The sequence below is a fragment of the Elephas maximus genome, chromosome 18 (assembly GCF_024166365.1).
Source record: "Elephas maximus indicus isolate mEleMax1 chromosome 18, mEleMax1 primary haplotype, whole genome shotgun sequence".
Lineage (NCBI taxonomy): Eukaryota > Metazoa > Chordata > Mammalia > Proboscidea > Elephantidae > Elephas > Elephas maximus.
The window spans coordinates 31,285,902-31,306,069 of NC_064836.1; the positions used below are offsets into that span (position 1 = coordinate 31,285,902).

The 20,168-nt window shown below is 38.3% G+C and overlaps 2 protein-coding genes across 2 annotated transcripts; both read right to left on the reverse strand.

Moving 5' to 3' along the window:
• Nucleotides 1-7,753: 7,753 nt before the first annotated feature.
• Nucleotides 7,754-12,726, reverse strand: LOC126061753 (keratin-associated protein 13-2-like). Its single transcript, XM_049858495.1, has 3 exons — nt 12,639-12,726; nt 7,971-8,313; nt 7,754-7,880 (listed from the first exon to the last, which is right to left on the reverse strand). The coding sequence occupies exons 1-3, from the start codon at nt 12,724-12,726 to the stop codon at nt 7,754-7,756; spliced, it is 558 nt and encodes a 185-aa protein (XP_049714452.1).
• A 3,996-nt stretch (nt 12,727-16,722) lies between these two features.
• On the reverse strand, nt 16,723-17,175 carry LOC126061603 (keratin-associated protein 13-1-like). The gene has a single exon (XM_049858253.1). It carries the CDS (start codon nt 17,173-17,175, stop codon nt 16,723-16,725), a length of 453 nt encoding a protein of 150 aa, XP_049714210.1.
• Between the last annotated feature and the right edge of the window lie 2,993 nt (nt 17,176-20,168).

The window sequence follows — 20,168 nt, forward strand, 5'->3', positions numbered from 1 at the left end:
CAATACAGGCAAATCTGTATTGAAATCAATACCAAAAATAATTATTTAGGCAAAATACAGTTAATCTCAGAATAGAGCATGAAATTGCAAGAATGAATATAGGGCAATGTAATAGATAATTATGGGATAAATATAAATGAATATTTGTTGAGTGTTGATCAAAGCTAACAATAAAAATGAGTTTAAAGTAACTGTAGAATTAAAATCTGTAACAACAATATTATAAACTTAAACCTGTTGCTGTTGCATTAATTCTGATTCATAGCAACCCTGTAGATGGGGTAGAACTGCCCCATAGGATTTTCAAGGGGGCGCTGGTGGATTCGAACAGCTGACCTTTTGGTTAGCAGCCGTAACTCTTAACCACTGAGCTACCAGGGCTCCATTATGAACTTGGTAGTGTGTAAATGGGGTAAAAATGTCCTGAAATTATATTCTCATCCCTGAAGTGGTAAAATAATAATTAATAGACAATAGTAGGAAGTCAAGGATGCACATTAACGTTTCTAATAAAATTTCTAATGAAACTGGTAAAAGGAGAATAAAAAAACTACAAACAATAAATTAGGAGGGAAAATAGATTACTTGAATATTTTACTTATTTTAAAAGGTTAAAAAAAGTGATGGAAAATTTAAATAAGTATAAAAGAAAGAGTAAGATTATAGATATTAATCCAATTATATCAACAATTGCATTAAATATGAAAGAATTAAACTCTTATTAAAAGAGTAAGATATCAGAGTGAATTAAAGGATGATTATATGCAGCCTCTAAGACACTTCCTTTAAATAAAAGACAGAGAAAAGTTGAAAAATAAAGGATGGAATAAACTATCATGCAAATGGTGTGTGAAATTATGTTAATGTACCCATACTAATGTCAGAAAATATAAACTTTAAGACAAAAATCACAACCAGAAATAAAGAAGGATGTTTCATAAGGATGAAAAGGTCAATCTACCAGAAATATATCACAAAATTTGACATTTTAACAAAGTTTTGAATAGCAAATAGAACAAACGATCAGTAAGACTATAGGTTTGTCCCCCAAAATGTGTTTTACACATACATACATGTATGTGAGTATATAATGCTAAACCTAATAACATAGAATACACATGATTTTCATTTAATAATAGAAATTTTACTAAAATTCACTATATGCTTGGTTATATAGCTCACCTCAACACATTTTAACAGTGAGAAATCAGCAGATATAAGATAGAAATGAATTACAAATTTTGCTTGATTTCTTTGAATATTCACTTAGCTCCACACAAACATAATATGTTTTTATGTTATTAGATTTGTCTTCACATTAAATTGCATCTATCATAGCAATACATTGATTCTGAAATACTGGTGTATAAATGATCATCACATAGCTATAAAAATAAGGGGTCTCTATTTTCTGCTGGGAACCCTGGTGGCACAGTGTCTAAGAGCTACGGCTGCTAATCAAAAGGTTGGCAGTTTGAATCCATCAGCTGCTTCTTGGAAACCTTATGCGGCAGTCTTACAGGGTTGCTGTGAGTTGGAATCAACTTGAGGGCAAGGGATTTATTTTCTGCTGATTTAAAGGCCAGTGGTTCTCAGCCATGTGTTGTCTGAGCCATTGGAGAGCGTGCAGGTGAAATCCCCTGCATTCTGGACAAAGATTCTTTCCAAACCAAGCCCACTGCTGTGGAGTTCATTCTGACTCACAGCAACTCTATAGGATAGAGTAGAATTGCCCCATAGGGTTTCTAAGGCTGTAGTCTTTATAGAAGTAGACTACTGTATCTTTCTCCTGTGGAGCAACCACCAACCTTTCCATTAGCAGCTGACCTCTTTAACTACTGATCCACCCACCAAGGATAATTGACTTCCTCTTAACACATTGGAAGGGAGTATGTCATATAGGAAAGTACTCAGTGGAATGCAGGGACATGATCACTTTCACCAACAAGATTGGATGAATTTGAGGAAAGTTATTTAAGACTCATATTTAGCATTTTCTGAAAATAGGCAGCAACAAGTTAGACTTATATTTAATCTTTGTTTCATACACAAACCAAACAGTTTATTTAAAATATATTCTTTCTCTTTGCATACCATATGTATCTGCCAACTTTCATGCTTTCCTTCTCCTGTAAAGACAGATACAAGGACAGAGGCATATTTAAATAATTAGGATATTCACAGCTCTTGAGATTTTTATTCATGTAACGTTTATACCTGTATAGTGTGGAAATCTAGAAAACTAAATAATTAATGAGTCAATTAAATATCTAAAGACCAAAACAATTTTAATTCAAATCCCCCAACCTCTAGGATTCTTAAGCAGACTTTGTGAAGTGAATTAATATTTTAAATATATAAATCGTGAAACAATAATAATAAAAGAAATTCTTGGTATCTAAATAAGTAACAAACATAATACAACAACATTCAGGGATGCCAGAATAAATTCTCTTATTTACTTAAGATCATTTGATTGCCTTCATTTTTTGAAGGGTATCTAATAACATGAATTTCATCACCAATGCAGCTATAAAATTTAAAGTTTAGGTTTGTTCCTTAATTTTACATTCCACAAGCACGAATTTGTAAGCCAGCCTCAGTTGCCATAGAGCGAATGAGCAAATTGGTTTTTTGAAGCGTAACGATAGTTGTTGCTGGCAAGAGTAAAATTGTCAACATTCTACAAAGTGATCTGGACAATCAACAAGTTGATAGAAACCAGACCAATAGATTGGTGGGTGACAGGATTGTATAAACAATGTAGGTTGGGTGGCAGAAACTGGATCCTCAGACAGTGAAGGGAACCCACAGACACCATAACTCAGGGGCCTGAAGCCACTGGATCCACAGCTCAGCGAGTAGCAGCTTCTGAATCTATAGCTCAGGGAGCAGTTGCTCCTGGAGTCAAAGCCCAGAGACCCAGTGTAAGTTGTCTGGCAGGGACTGCAGACATACAGGTCCTCCGGAGGTAGCAGGATGTCTGGCAGGGTTGGACACAACACAGGAGGGCTGGCAGTTGCTGGGCTCACCGCAGGTCTCCTGGCAGCCCCTGTAGAGACAGGAGCCCAGCTGGCAGGTGCTGGGAGAGCAGAGAACAGTGCTGTAGACCAGGTGACTGGGGAGGAAGAACCACAGCAGGAGCCTGGGTAGCACAGGGAACACCCCAGGGAGCAGGAGGAGGTTTCCAGAGCAGCAGCTGTAAGACATGGTAAGAGAAGACGTGAGTTCAGCTGAATTACAGTGAGAAGATATAAATTTTAATGTCACCTCCTGGACTAGGTCATTTTTATACTCTCAGCAATAAATATTGAAATCTATGGGATCATCATTCCTATATTTTTAACTCTCTCATTTGCACACTCTTAGCTTAACAGTCTTTTCTATCATTGTAGCGCATAGTTCCCCACATATTGCATTTATAAATGCTATAGTATTTCTTTCTAACACAAAGCCAATGAACTACTCCATTGTCAATGTTATGACTCTTTTGCATTAATGTCCATCCCATCATGAGAAGGGAAGTCCCCTCGCTTCCTCCTAGTATATGCTGCGTGTGTGTCTGCTTCTGGACTTGATGAGGAATACGTTCCTTTTGAGGATAGAGATTGCGATGACATCAGCTCTTTTGTTTCATTTGATCAGAGGCACGGTTTTGGCCTTGCTAAAGAGCTTTGTAAGGACTGACCCTACTTGTCATCATTAATATATCTATATATATATAATCATATTTTTGTACAAATGACAGGCATATTCTACCTTTTTTTACCAACTGCATCCTTCCCCCCCCTCCCCGACCCCAGGAGGTATTTTCCTAAGGGCACTACTTCATTTTTGTTTTTTTTACATGTTGCTGTAAGAAAAATTAGCATAGCACACCTATGAAAATACCTTGTGTGGGAAGGGAGCAGGTGGCAAACAAATGTGAAATGTGAGTTACTTGCATACAAATGCAGTGTGTGTGTATATATAGGTACCTATATATGTACAAATTAATTAAATCTATAAAAATTCAGAATGCCAGATTGAGTTAATAAAAAGAAAGAAGAAAGGCAGAATGAAAAGAAAAAGAATACCCTAGTTAAAAGAGATGTCTCAAAGGAGGACAGAGATATTGAAAGAAATGAAATGTTTTATCTAAAGCAAACCAAAAATAAATATAGACTTTATTAATACAGGTCATAGTAGCTTTACTAGTTATAGAGAAGTATGTTCAGAAAAAAGAACAGTGAATTCACCATGAATATCTCACTCACAATGCATGTAAAAAAATGGACAGAAATCAGTCAGATTGTAGTATCTTCGATCAACACATTTAAGAAAATGGATCAAATTTTCATACCAGAAACACAACATCCAATAACTTCAGTTCTAAAGTGCACATTCTTTTGAAGAGCATGTGGAATTTTAACTCTTTCAAGAACCAATGATTTTCTGCTTTGAATTTTTTCTTTTTTAATGCCATGTGTTTTCATTAAGGAAGCATGCTGAGTCATGGAGTGTGTTTAAATTTTTGGTTGGTATTATTATGGATTTTGAGAAATATTCTGTGGGAATTCATGGTTACCACAAAGCTTGGAGCTCTCATGCACCATGATTGGTAGATGTTCGTCTTTCCTGCAAGTCATGGGAGGCATGATTTATCATGGGGCACCTTCCATTAGGTTACATGAGAAACTTCTGGTTTTCTAAATATGACACATACACACACACACACACAAAACAAAACAAAACCCACCAGGGCTCACTAACTATCACACAGGAAACCATAAATATACTTACAAGGCTTATCTTGAGATACAAAAGAGAAAAGAGACAAAATTTTTACCTAATCAAACTTCATGGGTGAACAACTTCACATTTAAGCCTGATACTCCTGCTATTTTGCTTCAGTGAATGTTTTTTTTTTTTCTCCTTTCACCATTGCACAAGTCTCCACTGGATGGCAGAAAATACTTTTGGTAGAAAAAGTAAAGTCCCAAGAGACCTGAAAGGCAGAAAAAGTGGGTGGGATACCATGTGTCTCACTGGTCATGAAAGGGTTTAAAGATGCCAGATCATAAAGCAAGCCTCACCAAATTTCACATGATTGACTGTAAGGATTCAGATTATGTTGTCTGATAATAGTGATAACACACTATAATGAAAAATGATAGCTAGAAAATCCCCCAAATATTATCAATTTAGAAATATACCTGTAAAAAACCCACGATTCAAAGAAAAAATAGTCTGAATGGACATTAGGAAACATTTTGATCTGAATGATATTGAAAACATATCAAATCTAGTAGATTTTAGCTAATTCAGTGCTTTGAGCATTTCATATAATTAAATGCAGCTATTTTATTTAGAAAAGAAGAAAAGCTGAAAACCAAGTAGTTAGAATAAAAAAAAAATCAAAATGAAAGGAAACAGAAATAAAGGGAAAAAGTTAAAAGTAGAAACCGGTGAGTAAACAAGTTTCTTGTAGAATATAAAACAGCCAAAATTGGGTTCCTTGAAACATTAATAAAAGTAATGTTCTATTGAAAAAGAAACATAATACAGAGCTCTTACAAGAGAAACAATCTAAGGATAGAATGGTCCCAAATACAAATAACTATTTTGCAAGTCCTCTATTCACTGGTACCCCAAATCAGTGTTTAAACTTTATTCCTATTTGCCCATCAAACAGGAAACATGCTCTAATCTTTACAACATTATGCATTTTATCTTCCCCATTCCCTTTTCTGGAAACCCTGGTGGTGCAGTGGTTAAGTGCTACGGCTCTTAACCGAGAGGTCGGCGGTTTGGATCTGCCAGGCGCTCCTTGGAAACTCTATGGGGCAGTTCTACTCTGTCCTATAGGGTCGCTATGAGTCGGAATTGACTCTACAGCAGTGGGTTTTTTTTTTGTTTTTGGTTATTGCCTTTTCTATTTTTCAAATATTTCTTCAAGATAGTCTTGATGGCACAGCTTAAGAGTGCCTACATGCTGAAGGAGGAGCAGGGCCAATCTCATTCAAAACTTTGAACTCAGTCCATTTTTCTCAGGAGATCTGCCTTCTGGGAAGAGTGTTTTTTCTTCATGAATCCACAGGGCCATGAGGTTCCTCCTTTTACCCTTTCTTTTGCTTTTTTTAAAATCATTCTTTCATATTAAGGTGTAAATAACAGATATTATTATAATGAAACTTTGCTAACTCTTGGACCATCTAACAAAAGCAGCCTAGGTAATTTATTGGCATAATGTAAGCGAGCCTCATAGGTGATTTTGTTTCTAAAAATGATTTTTTTTACCAACATTTAAAAATAGTAGGGAATTTTATACGAAAATATGGTGGCCGTGGGCTGAAAAACTAACAGCTTCCAAACATGTGTTTGTGAATTCCCAGCTCTGGATTTTCTACCTAATCACACTCTTTGTTGTGTAAACATTTGATCTGCTTTAAGTATCTATTTTCTTATGTTTAAAATGACTTAATTTTTAAAAAATATGTCTGTCATTTTTTTAGTGTAAAGAAGTAATGGATAGGATTATTCTTTGAACATTGATTTTAGCATTATTCAAGGATAATGTCTTCTTGTTATTAGTTGTTAGGCCTTATCAGCGTGCTATGATTATTAACATCTTAGCCTCCTATGGTTTCCTGAAATACTTCTCCTGTAAAAACTGAGAATGCTACCAAAATAATAAAAGCCCAGGGTCCTCAATGTTATATAAGATATAAATGAAATAGTCAATTTTGCTGATATAAAAGGCTTTTTTTGTTTTCATCTACATTCAGTGTGAGCTTTAGAAAAGCATTGAAGAGGCAACCCAGGTATTCTGAACCTATTCAGAGGGATTCTTGCCTGGAGATTTTCATACCTATGGAAAAGTGGGACACGTTGAAAACTTATCACTGGCTGCAGGGAACCGATAACTTTTAATAACAAATATTGGGTGAAGTGACTTATGGCTCACGTGTATTTTTGTTTTTCTTTCATTTATTGCTCTCACCACATTAACCTGAATTTCAGTCTTTTTCACAACATTCCTGATGAATTCCTCAATCGTGTGTTCACATACCTCCATTTTGCATAAAGATTCACATTCTTTGAAGAATCCATTTATTTCCTGATCCTGAGACTTTCATTTGTAAAATTTTAAAACCATGATGGAAGAATACTCACTAACTATAATTCAAATGAGAAAAATATCCAAGGATGAAAGAAATTAGATGAAATCCACAACTTCCAACTCATGAGGACCTTTTTATAGGACAGAGTAGAACTGCCCCACACGGTTTTCTCAGCTGTAATCTTTATGGCAGCAGATTGTCAGATTTTTTTCTCCCATAGAGTGGCTGGTGAGTTCCAATAGCTGACCTTTGGGTTTGCAGCCAAGTGCTTCACCACTGCACCACCAGGGCTCCTTCCACAACTTTTAAGGCTTCCAAAATTTACTTCCAGATGCATATCAATCTTTCATTTAACCTGACAGGTCTAATGGAGTACAAACACTGGTCAATAACAGATAAACACTAAGATAAAAATACATATTTGAATGCCAGAATGAAAGAGTTTATTGGATTAAAATCTTTTGCTTTTTTAATCCACTTTGGACAGAAAATGAATTACATCTGAAATGCTCGTGTTACACTTATTTTTGGGGTTAAGCAATCAAATTTAGAATATTATAGCAACAGCCAGTCAGACTGTGTTTGAAGGAAAGGCAAGAAACTGGTAATTGGTACAAGTCAGAACTACAGGTTGGTCAGTAACAGAATGGTCAGAAACTTCTAGAAGAAAAGTAGGTTGGGCAGCAGAATCTGGATCCATAGCCCAGGGAACAGAAACCACAGACTCTATAACCCAAGGGCCTGAAGCCAGTGGATCTACAGCCCTGTGAGTAGCAACTTCTGGATCTATAGGCCAGGGAAGGGAAACCACACGTGCTATAACTCAGGGGTCTGAAGTCACTGGATCCACAGCTCAGTGGGTAACGCCTTCTGGATCTATAGTCTAGGGAGCAGTTGCTTCTGGAACTAAAGCCCAGAGATGCAGTGTAAGTCATCTGGCAGGAACTGTAGAGCGTGGAGGTCCTTGGACAGTAGCAGTAAGTCTGGGAGGGGTTGGACACCACACAAGAGGGCTGGTAGCTGTTGGGCTTACAGCAGGTCTCCTGATAGCCCCTGTAGAGAGAGGGCCCCAGCTGGCAGGTGCTGGGAGAGCAGAGACCAGTGCTGTAGACCAGGTGACTATGGGAGGAAGAGCCCCAGAAGGAGCCTGGGTAGCGTACACAGCTGCCCAGAGAATGGGAGAATTTTCCAGAGCAGCAGTTGTAAGAGACTTGAGTTGTAAGGTGACAAGGGACTTGAGTTCAGCCAAGTTACAGTGAGAAGATTCTGAGTTTTAATGTCGCCTTCTAGACTGGGGCTTTGAAATATTGAACAACTGCTGCTCTGGAAGAGTGGCATATGATCAGGAACCGATGGTACTGAAGGAAGTAGTCCAAGCTGCTCTGAAGGCATTGGCGAAAAACTAGGCTCCAGGAATTGATGGAATATCAATTGAGATGTTTCAACAAACAGATGCAGTGCTAGAGGTGCTCACTTGTGTATGCCAAGAAATATGGAAGACAGCTTCCTGGCCAACTGACTGGAAGAGATCCATATTTATGCCCATTCCCAAGAAAAGTGATCCAACCGAATGTGGAAATTATAGAACAATATCATTAATATCATACACAAGCAAAATTTTGCTGAAGATCATTCAAAAACGGCTGCAGCAGTATATCGACAGGGAACTGCCAGAAATTCAGGCCAGTTTCAGAAGAGGATGTGGAACCAGGGATATCATTGCTGATGTCAGATGGATCCTGGCTGAAAGCAGAGAATACCAGAAGGATGTTTACCTGTGTTTTATTGACTATGCAAAGGCATTCGACTGTGTGGATCATAACAAACTGTGGATAACACTGCAAAGAATGGGAATTCCAGAACACTTAATTGTGCTCATGAGGATACTTTACATAGATCAAGAGGCAGTTGTTTGGACAGAACAAGGGGATATTGATTGGTTTAAAGTCAGGAAAGGTGTGCATCAGGGTTGTATTCTTTCACCATACCAATTCAATCTGTATGCTGAACAAATAATACGAGAAGCTGGACTATGTGAAGAAGAACAGGGCATCAGGATTGGAGGAAGACTCATTAACAACCTGCGTTATGCAGGTGACACAACCTTGCTTGCTGAAAGTGAAGAGGACTCGAAGCGCTTACTAAAGAAGATCAAAGACCACAGCCTTTGGTATGGACTATACCTCAACATAAAGAAAACAAAAATCCTCACAACTGGACCATTGAGCAACATCATGATAAACGGAGAAAAGATTGAAGTTGTCAAAGATTTCATCTTACTTGGATCCACAATCAACAGCCATGGAAGCAGCAGTCAAGAAATCAAAAGATGCATTGCATTGGGCAAATCTGCTGCAAAGGACCTCTCCAAAGTGTTGAAGAGCAAAGATGTCACCCTGAAGACTAAGGTGCGCCTGACCCAAGCCATGGTATTTTCAATCACATCATTTGCATGTGAAAGCTGGACGATGAATAAGGAAGACTGAAGAAGAGTTGACGTCTTTGAATTGTGGTGTTGGTGAAGAATATTGAATATACCACGGACTGTTTTGGCCAAAAGAACGAACAAATCTGTCTTGGAAGAAATGAGGCCAGAATGCTCCTTAGAGGTAAGGATGGCAAGACTGCGTCTTCCATATTTTGGACATGTTGTCAGGAGGGATCAGTCCCTGGAGAAGGATATCGTGCTTGGCAGAGTGCAGAGTACAGGGTCAGCAGAAAAGAGGAAGACCCTCAATGAGGTGGATTGACACAGTGGCTGCAACAATGAGCTCAAGCATAGCAACGATAGTAAGGATGGCGCAGGACTGGGCAGTGTTTCGTTCTGTTGTGCCTAGGGTAGCTATGAGTCAGAACCGATTTGACGGCACCTAACAACAACAACAAGACTGGGACACTTACATGCTCTCAGCAATGGGTGGAACACACACCAGGGTCATGGTTCCTGCATTGGTCTCCTTCATTTGCATATGTGTGACTCCATAATCTTCTCTGTAATTGCAACTATATTTGAATAGTTTTCCACATATTGTTTTTATGGCTGCTATAATTTTGCTGTTACAGCACAAAGCCAATGAAAATTTCTGAGACTATTTGTCAGTAATGCTTAGCCTACCCTGGCCAGGAAAGCCCCTCCTTCCCTCCCAGGCCAACATACCATATGCAGCTGCTTCTATTTTATTCTAGGGTATTTTCTCCCACTGCTCCACTGTGTCAAGTAATCAGTGGCATAACTTGGTTTTTATAAGGGTATTTCTCAAGGATAATTCTACTTGTCACCGCTAATTCATATTCTCCAAATTCATTTTCCATCTATCAAACACTATTATACAGTGCTTGTCACATCCAACGGAGGGAGGAAAGCAATGCAGAAAGAGAAATGGATAAGACAGAGAGGAACTGAACTTTTAAAGGCTAAAATGATTCAAGAAGACTGAATTGAAACAGAGTAAGAAGAAGCCAATTTGGGCACATTTGAAGAGGTAGTAGGGGCCATTGAGATAATGGGTGACACTAGTAACAGAAATAAGAGCTCGGCTGCTAACCAAACGGCCAGCAGTTCGACTCCACCAGCCACTCCTTGGAAACCCAAATCTGTCTTGGAAGAAGTACAAGAATACTCCTTAGAAGCAAGGATGGCAAGGCTATGTCTTATATACTTTGGACATGTTTTCAGGAGGGAGCAGTTCCTGGAGAAGGACATCATGCTTGGTAAAGTACAGGCACAGCAAAAAAGAGGAAGACCCTTAACGAGATGGATTCACACAGTGGCTACAACAATGGGCTCAAGTGTAACAATGATTATGAGGATGGAGCAGAACTGTGTAGTGTTTCGTTCTGTAGTATATCGGGTTGCTATGAGTCAGAGCTGCTCGATGGTACCTAACAACAACAACATAGGGTTGCCATGAGCCGGGATCAACTCGATGGCAATGGGTTTTAGTTTTAGTTTGGATTAGCAACAGAAATGAAAGAAAGGGATTTCAGGCTTCTCTTCTACTTACAGTCTTTTTTTTTTTTAATCTAAATGTAATTAAAACCAAATTGTGTAAAAATGAATCTATTTTCTGAACTTTCACCATCCAAATTTTAAAAGGTTCTAACTGGGGTCTGCACCTTAGGATGACTCAGTCTTTCTACTGCTCAGACTTTGAATGAATTTTGTGCATTTTCAAAATCAGTTCCCTTCCTATAATTTCCTCTCAAAATACATAATGTCCTTCTTTTATCATCCTTGCTCTTCATTTTGTTTTCTTTCAACGTACAGTATCTGAATGTTAATTTCCAGTGGGCTCATGATTTCAGACAAATTTGTTAATAGGAAGAAACACAGCATTAGAATAAACATAAAAATTCGGGAAAGAATATAGAGAAATTTTACCAATTTGAATTCTGCAGAAAACATTGAGATGGGGTTAGAAGTAAAAAAGGTTTATTTGGAGAGTGAAAGAAAGGTGGTGAGACTAGGATTGGCCAGGGAACATCATCTCATCATGATTAAGACCGGAAACTGTCTCTGCTAGACCAACAGGGAACTTCAGAGCAAATATTGCTCCTTAGAGCAGCCCTGGATAGAGCAGAAATGCCTAGACCCTTCTACCAAGTAACCCCATCAGTGACTATGGACTGTCCTGAGAACAGCTCAAAGAGCTGATGCAGATCCTGAAGAAGTCAACAGAGACAGACTGACACCTAACACCACTATTTCTTTCTTGAAGAGTGGTGTGAGTTGTAGTGCATATCGGTATCTGTCACAGTCTACCCCTTAGACCATAAAGGTCATCTTCTCCCCATATGTCCAGAAGACACATCCTCCATGGTTCTGGTAGGCTTCTCTTCCTTAGAAGAGTGAGGTTAGTGGGCTGAAATACAGTCCCTATCACTGCATTTGATCTTGGGTTTGAAACTGGCAAGCATCATCTCCCTCCTTCATTATTCGTTATAACTTTGCCTCACCCTCAGCTACCACCTTTATCAGTCTTGGCAACTTTTCTCGTGGTGTTACCCAAGCCCTTATTCCTGAGATTTCTTAGTCTCTGCTGATCAATCAAACCATTTTTTCCCCCGGCTACAGCCGTTGAAATTAAAAAGTCACTTTCAAAATTGGATAAGAAAGTACCAAGATGCATCCAGGTGGATCAGCTGAGTTCCATGCATATACCTCCCTACCCATATTGCATGAAGAGTAATAACCTTACCACCTTCTACCAAGTGGGGTCAAGTGTTGTTGTTGCTGTTGTTAGTTGCTGTCAAGTTGATTCTGACTCTTGGCAACCCCATGGTAACTCTATATTTTTGGCCTGCTTGTCCCTGCAAACAAGGAGCTGAAAGTACTCACGCAGCAGCCATAGCTTCAAGTTCAATGAGACCCTTCCTGTGTCTCTTGGCCAGTCTGCCTTTGTGGACTAAGATTACTGTCCTTGTAGATTCCAAATGTGCAGGGATAAGAAGCACAAGTTCTTAAATGGGTCAGTGGAAGTGATGGTAAGCAGGTTCATGGGCCCCATCTTTTGAGAGTATTTCTTCTAAGCTCACACTTGGCCTTGCTTTCAATAAGATAATGTAAAGCTCTATCAGACACCTTCGGGGTGGTGCGGTTTTTGATAAAACCTGTGGATCCCATGGTCATAGGTCCACTCCAAACTGCCTGCAATGTGAAGTGGATTTCCTAAATTGGATGTTACATTGTGAGGAATTTCATGCAGTTGATTAAGCTTTCCATAAGCTCTGGAACAGTGGTGCTGATCAAGATATATAAGAAGGAAAAGCAGCCTCATACCCTGAATAGGGTAAGACTCTGTCTGTGGATGCCTCTGCCTGTGACCAGCCTCCTTGAGGAACAGCACCATACTGGGAGCTCAGCATTAGCCTCTATTGTTGATAGATTACACATTCACAGGTAAAAGTAAATATAGCAGCCTTGTGATAATAGCTCATGCTATCAGTCCCATGCATAGCCTTCATGGCCACTTTGTCCACTTGCTCATCTTTCCAGTATTGGGGGTCTGCTGACAATGGCTGACTAAGATTAACAGGCTGGGTTACTTTGTCTATTTGACTGTGTTATTTCTCTTCCCTGGTGGATGCATGCTGATGGGCATCAACAAATGGTAACACGATCTTCACTCCCATATGCCCCTCCAAATATCTCTACATGTGATTTCCTTCTCTAAATATTCTAATATTTTCTATTCTAGGTTCCTAATTAGCTGCCCACACTGGCTGCCACTGCTCAGGAGTCTATACATATCATCAGTTGGGCCCATTTTTTCATTCTACACAAAGTGAAGCCTCTTCTACCAGGTGCTCTATGTAAAGCTCTGCCCTTGGGAAGATGTTTTTCTTACCAGAGTATTTAAGGACATCCACATTATAAGCCAGTCTATCAGTAAACCTAGCTTGTTTTGTGTGTGTTTCCCTCTTCTTTCAGCTAGTCATATAAAGCACTTAATATGACCACATGTATGAGCTGAAGGAGGGGTGCTTGTACAATTCTGGTCAGTGGCATGGTGGTCTGGGCTACATACTCATGAAGACTTGTTTCTGGTTATGCTCATCCTCATTTCTGGTTGAACTATTCCCATCTTAATGGATTGCTGTTGTGTTCAACTGACTTGATGACTTGGTAGGATCGACAAATCTGTTTTAGAAGAAATCTAACCAGAATGTTCCTTAGAAGTGAGGATGGCGAGACTTTGACTTTCTTACTTTGAACACATCATCAGATAAAACCAATTGCTGGAAAAGGACATCATCATATTTGTTAAAGTAGACGGTCAATGAAAATTAGGGAAACTCAATGAGATGAATTGACACTACAGCCACAACAGATCAAACATACAAACGATTGTGAAGATGGCACGCTGTATTATTTTTTCTTTCTTTTAACCACAGATGCCTGCAACACCGTCTGATCTGCTGGATTGTTTGGCCAAACCAACAGGGCTGCTTATACCCGCAGAATCCTTTCCTGCTCCTGGCCCCAACTAAACCCGGATATATAGGCTAGGGAGATATTTCTAGGTGTGAAATATTTTCCTTCCAGAATTCAAACATGTCTACCAGGTGTTTTCTTTCCTTCTTTGAGATAGAGGATACAAGAGGTTTAATTGCTTATTGTATATAAATTTATATTAAGGTAAATTATGCATTAAAAATGAATACATATATTTATATAAAATAAACATAAATACATTATTTTATAAATACTTGAAATTTTACGAAACCTTTGTTTCATAATATATTTAAGGATGTTTATGAAGGTAAGAAAATAAAGTGAGAATGATTAATGAAAGCACGATTTTAGTAGTGTGAATGAAATCAGATAAAATCGAAGTTTAATGTGATCCAAAACTCTAAACATCCAAATAAATGATGAAATGATGTTATCTGCTATACATGTCTAGTGTTATTTCCTATAGTTATGCAATAAAACAAACAACAAAAAAAAAAACCCAGTGCCTTTAAGTCAATTCCGACTCATAGCGACCCTATAGTTATACAATACAAACACTAATTACACTTTAACTTTTCAATACTTCCCTGAACACAAGTACCTATATACCTCTGTGCTTTATTCATTTTATTTCATTTTCTCCAAGCTGTCCCTATTCTGCCTATATTACTTGTGTCTTTGCTTCTCATATTAGTTCTCATCTGTCATAAAATCTAGGTGTTTGACCTCCTTACAGGACTGAGACCTGTGGCAAATCCCTGATCAACTTTGGTTCTCCATTTTCTTATATCCAAAAATAATTGTAGTTCATAAAATGTGTCTTCCTTGTGAAGTTTGTTGTTGTTCTTTGCCATTGAGTCTATTTCAACTCATGGGAACCCCATGTTTGTCAGTGTAGAATGATGCTCCACAGGGTTTTCAAGGCTGTAGCCTTTTGGAAGCAGATCACCAGGCCTGTCTTTCAAGGCGCCTCTGGGTGAGTTCAAACTGTGAAACTTTTGGCTAGTAGTCAAGCACTTAACCTTTACCTGCATAAAAAGATATCTTTTTCTTGTTAGTTTTATAATGTTATATATATATACATACATATACACTTTATTGGAAACCCTGGGGGCGTAATGGTTACGGGTTAGCAGTTTGAATCTGCCAGGTGCGCCTTGGAAACTCTACGGGGCAGTTCTACTCTGTCCTATAGGGTCGCTATGAGTCTGAATCAACTCGGTGGCACTGGGTTTGGTTTTTTGGGTTTACACATTTTATTATTTTCTGAAATAGTTGGCCTATAAAACATCAGAATGTCAACATAAAAAAATCAAAACATAGGTCTTCAATTATATGTTGAAATGCTAATGAAACAATAATTTCTGTTGATATAGAAGCCTTACTGTCTCTAGCCATGTTTTGTTTGAGTCTTGGATACAAAAACCTGGAACCTCAAACCTCAAAAACCTCATTAATTCCCACCAAAGATAATTGGCTTCCTCATTAAAAACATGGAAAGAATTATATACAAAAGTAGTCAGTGAGATGAAGAGATATGGTCCAGTTTGCTATTCAACATTGAATAAATCAAAGGAAGTGACTTAAGCTCATATAAAAAATACTCTACATAGCTTAAACTTTTTTTCCTATCGGTTGTATCTTCCACGTTCTTGGTTTTTCTCCTCTTGTCAGCAAACATCAAGGCCCCACATTCGTTGAAGTATGTTATATACTGAGATTTTTATTCACATAAAGTCTATACATGCAAAGTAAGGACCTCTAGAAAATACAAGTTTTAAAGAAAGAAAATGTATAAAGCTCTAAAGAATTGGTTCGAATCCACCCTTTCTTAGTTGTTCAAAGTTTGTTCCCAGAGGAATGGTGATCTTCTGCCTTGTTTTTCTCATTGTGAGTTGCCATTGATTTGGCCCTGACTCATGGAGACCCATGCACAAAAGAGCAAAATGCTTCCCAGTCCTGTGTCATCCTCATAATTTGTTGTGGATAAAACTATTGTGATCCATAGGGTTTTCACCGGGCTGATTTTTGGAAGTAAATTTCCAGGCCCTTTTTTCTAGTCTGTCTTAGTCTGGAAGCTCCTTTGAAACCTATTCTGCATCATAACACGCAAGTTTTCACTGACAGATGGTTGATGGTTGCACATGATAATACCACTTTTCTGTGTGGAAGGTGAGAATTCTGCCACTGAACCACCACTGCCCCAAAATAAATTCATCTTATAAAAAAACTAATGATATCATAACAGCATATTCGGATGCCAGAATGAATAAATTTATTAGATTGTATCCATTTTTTCATCTAATTTGTGAATAAAACACATTGGCAATAATTCTATCAATTCATCCATTAATTCATTAGCATTAATACATTAATATCATTGACATGAATTCCATTAATTTATCTTCTACCTTAGTCAATTAATGAATTAATTCCATTCACTAACCCATTGGATTAATTCATTACATTTAGTATATCTTAGAGGCAGTTTTCTGATCAATACTAAGTGACTGGAGAAAAAACAAGGAGTGATCAGGAGTATAAGGAGAGTTGTTCATGCAAATAATGAAGATGATAGAAGAGCAAATTAGAGACTGGAACATCTTGCTCAGAAGGCCTGGGAACACAACAAGTAGACCAATAACAGCCAGGTTCACAAGTTGGTCAGTAGCAAGAAGACGGACAGCTCCTAAAAGGAAAGCAGGTTGGGCGACAGATTCTAGGTCTATAGCCCAGGGAAGGAAAACCACAGATGCCATAACTCAGGGGTCTGAAGCCACTGGACCCACAGCTCAGTGAGTAGCGCCCTCTGGATCCATAGCCCAGGGAGCAGCTGCTTCTGGAGCCAAAGCCCAGAGATGCATTGTAAGTCGTCTGGCAGGGACTGCAGAGCATGGAGGTCCTCGGCTGGTAGCAGGATATCTGGCAGGGGCTGGACACCACACAGGAGCGCTGGTAGCTGCTGGGTTTACAGCCCCTGTAGAGAGAGGAGCCCAGCTGGCAGGTGCTGGGAGAGCAGAGACCAGTGCTGTAGACCAGGTGGCTGGGGGAGGAAAAACGCACACAGCCACCCAGAGAGCGGGAGGAGAACTTTCCAGAGCAGCAGCTGTAAGACATGGTGACAGGAGATGTGAGTTCAGCTGAGTTACTGTGAGAAGATTTTGAGTTTTAAAGTCACCTTCTAGACTGGGACACTTATATATGCTCAGCCATGGGTGTGGTGTTCTCCAGAGTCATCTTTCCCTCCCATTTGGACTCCCTCGCTTCCATATGTGTTATTGAAAAATATTCTCTGTAATTGTAGATGATTAATCTTCTCCATTTCATATTTTTCGGTGATCTTACTGTGTTGCTGTGGCATTAAGACAATGAATGAATCCAAAGTCAGAAATGCTATGATTACCAGCTATTAATGTCATTCCATCATGGCCAGGAAAACCCCTACTCTCCTTCCTGTTCCACTTGCCTCTTTATTGGTTGGTGGATGCTTGGGTATAAGGGTGGAGACTGAAATGAAGTCACTCCTTTTTTTTTAACACTAGAGATACAACATGTTCTTGATGACGGACCTAGAGTCTGATCCTTTTTGTCAACATTGATTTCCTTTCCCTAAAATTATTTTCTACACATTATACTTACTGTACGTTGCTTCTCACATCATATTGAACAGGGAAAAATAGACATGAACAATTGAATCAGAAACATGGGAGAGTTCAGAAAGAAACCTGGACAAATGTTTAGAGTAAAAATAAATAAAGACTACTTTGAAATAGAGTCAGAGTGGAGATCAATTTCTGCAAATGTGAAAAGACCCAGAGTCAGGCACTCTTGAAATGAGGGGAGGAAACTAGAGCCCACTGACATTCTATGGGCTTTCCCATATATGTGTCTTTCAAATAAAAATGGTTTAAAAATCAATAAAGTTTATGGTTTTTCATATATATATAGCCTTTTTACAATTTGTTCAAGACCCTGCTCTCCTAAAACAGCTCTGGTAGGGAGAGCTTTCTGGGCGTTTTTACAATCAGGTCCTTTCTTACATTTTTCTCTCTCACTTTGAAACATGCTTCTTTCCTAGTACACTTCTGAAAGACTACTTTTCCGTTGTTAAATATCCATACACCTTCCTTTCAAGATCATCTCCATACCAGGAAAACCAAATATAAAATAATTATTAAAGGATTTTCTTTAGTTCAAAGAATATAACAGTAGAGCAAAATTTAGAATGGCAGGAGGGAATGAGATAACTGAAATGTAAGTAAAATATATTGTACTTATTGCTCAACACACTAATAGAAATGGGTTATATAGGTAGAATTAAACAGCGGTAAATCAAGAATGCACATTAAGCTGTCTTAAGAAACTGCTAATATAATTTCTTGTAAAACAACCAATAACTTAAAAGGGGAAAATTGTAGTACAAACCATTTTTTTAATCTATCTCTCTCCCACTTAAAAAAATAAAAGGAACATAGAATGTGGATCAAATAGCAAAATCGTATATAGATAGAAACCTAGATATAGCAAAACTCAAATGAACATAAAAGGACTAGTCTAAATAAACCACCACTGATCAGTCAGTCTGTTGTACTGTGGTGGTTTTCATGTTTCTGTGACGCTGGAAGCTATGCTAATGCTACTGGTATTCCAAATACCAGCAAGGACACCCATGAAGGAGAAGTTTCAGCAAAGCTTCCAGACTAAGACAGAATAAGAAGAGGGGCCTGTTCATCCACTTCTAAAAAATTGGCAGTGAAAACCTTATCAACAGCAGAAGAAGATTGTCAATATACTGCCCGAGAACGAGTCCCTCAGTTAGGAAGGCACTGTAAATATGACCGGGGAAAGAGCTATCTCCTCAAAGTAGAGTTGACCTTAATGACATGGATAGACTCAAGCTTTCAGGACCTTCATTTGCTGATGCGGCAAAACAAAAAATTAGAAGAAACAACTACAAACATCCATTAATTGGAACATGGAATGTAAGAAGTATGAATCTAGAAAAATTGGAAATTTTCAAAAATGAAGTGGAAAGCTTCAAGATCAATATCCTAGGCATTAGTAATTTGAAATGGACTTGTATCGGTCATTTTAAATCTGACAATCATACGGTCTACTACACCAGAACGACAAATTGAAGAGGAGTGACATAGCACTCATCATCAAAATGAAGATTTCAAGATCTATCCTCAAGTAAAATACTGTCAGTGGTAGGATAATGTCCATACGCCAACAAGGAAGCCCAGGTAATACGACAATAATTTAAATTTACTCACCAACCACTCATGCCAAAGACGAAGAAATTGAAGATTTTTACCAACTTCTGCAATCTGAAATTGATCAAACATGCAATCAAGCCATATTGATAATTATTGGTGATTGGAATGTGAAAACCGGAACTAAGGATCAGTAGTTGGAACATATGACCCTGGTGATAGAAATGATGCTGAGATTGCATGATAGAGTTTTGCAAAACCATGTTATTTATTGCAAATAACTTTATTCAATAACATAAATGAAGGCTATAGACCTCATCAGGTGGAATAAGCAGAAATCAAGCTGACTACATCTCTGGAAAGAAGCTCAATATCATCAGTCAGAACAAGGCCAGGGGTTGACTGTGGAACAGACCATGAATTCCTTATATGCAAGTACAAGTTGAAGCTGAAGAAAATTAAAACAAGTCCACAAGAGCCAAAGTACGGCCTTGAATATTTCTCAAGGTCTGAATTTAGAGATCATCTGAAGAATAGATTTGATGCAGTGAACACTAATGACCAAAGACCAGAGAAGCTGTGGGATGGCATCAAGTATATCATACATGATGAAAGCAAAGGTTATTAAAAAGACAGGGAAAAAAAGACCAAAATGGATTCAGAAGAGACTCAGCAACTTGCTGTGAAAGTCCAGTAGCTAAAGGGGAAGGAAGAAATGATCACGTAAAGAGCTGAACAGATTTCAAAAGTCAGCTTGAGAAGACAAAGTAAAATATTATAATGAAATGTGCAAAGACCTGGAGTTAGAAAACCAAAAGGGAATAATGCTTGGCATTTCTCAAGCTGAGAGCATTGAAGAAAAACTTCAAGTCTTGAATTGCAATATTGAAAGAG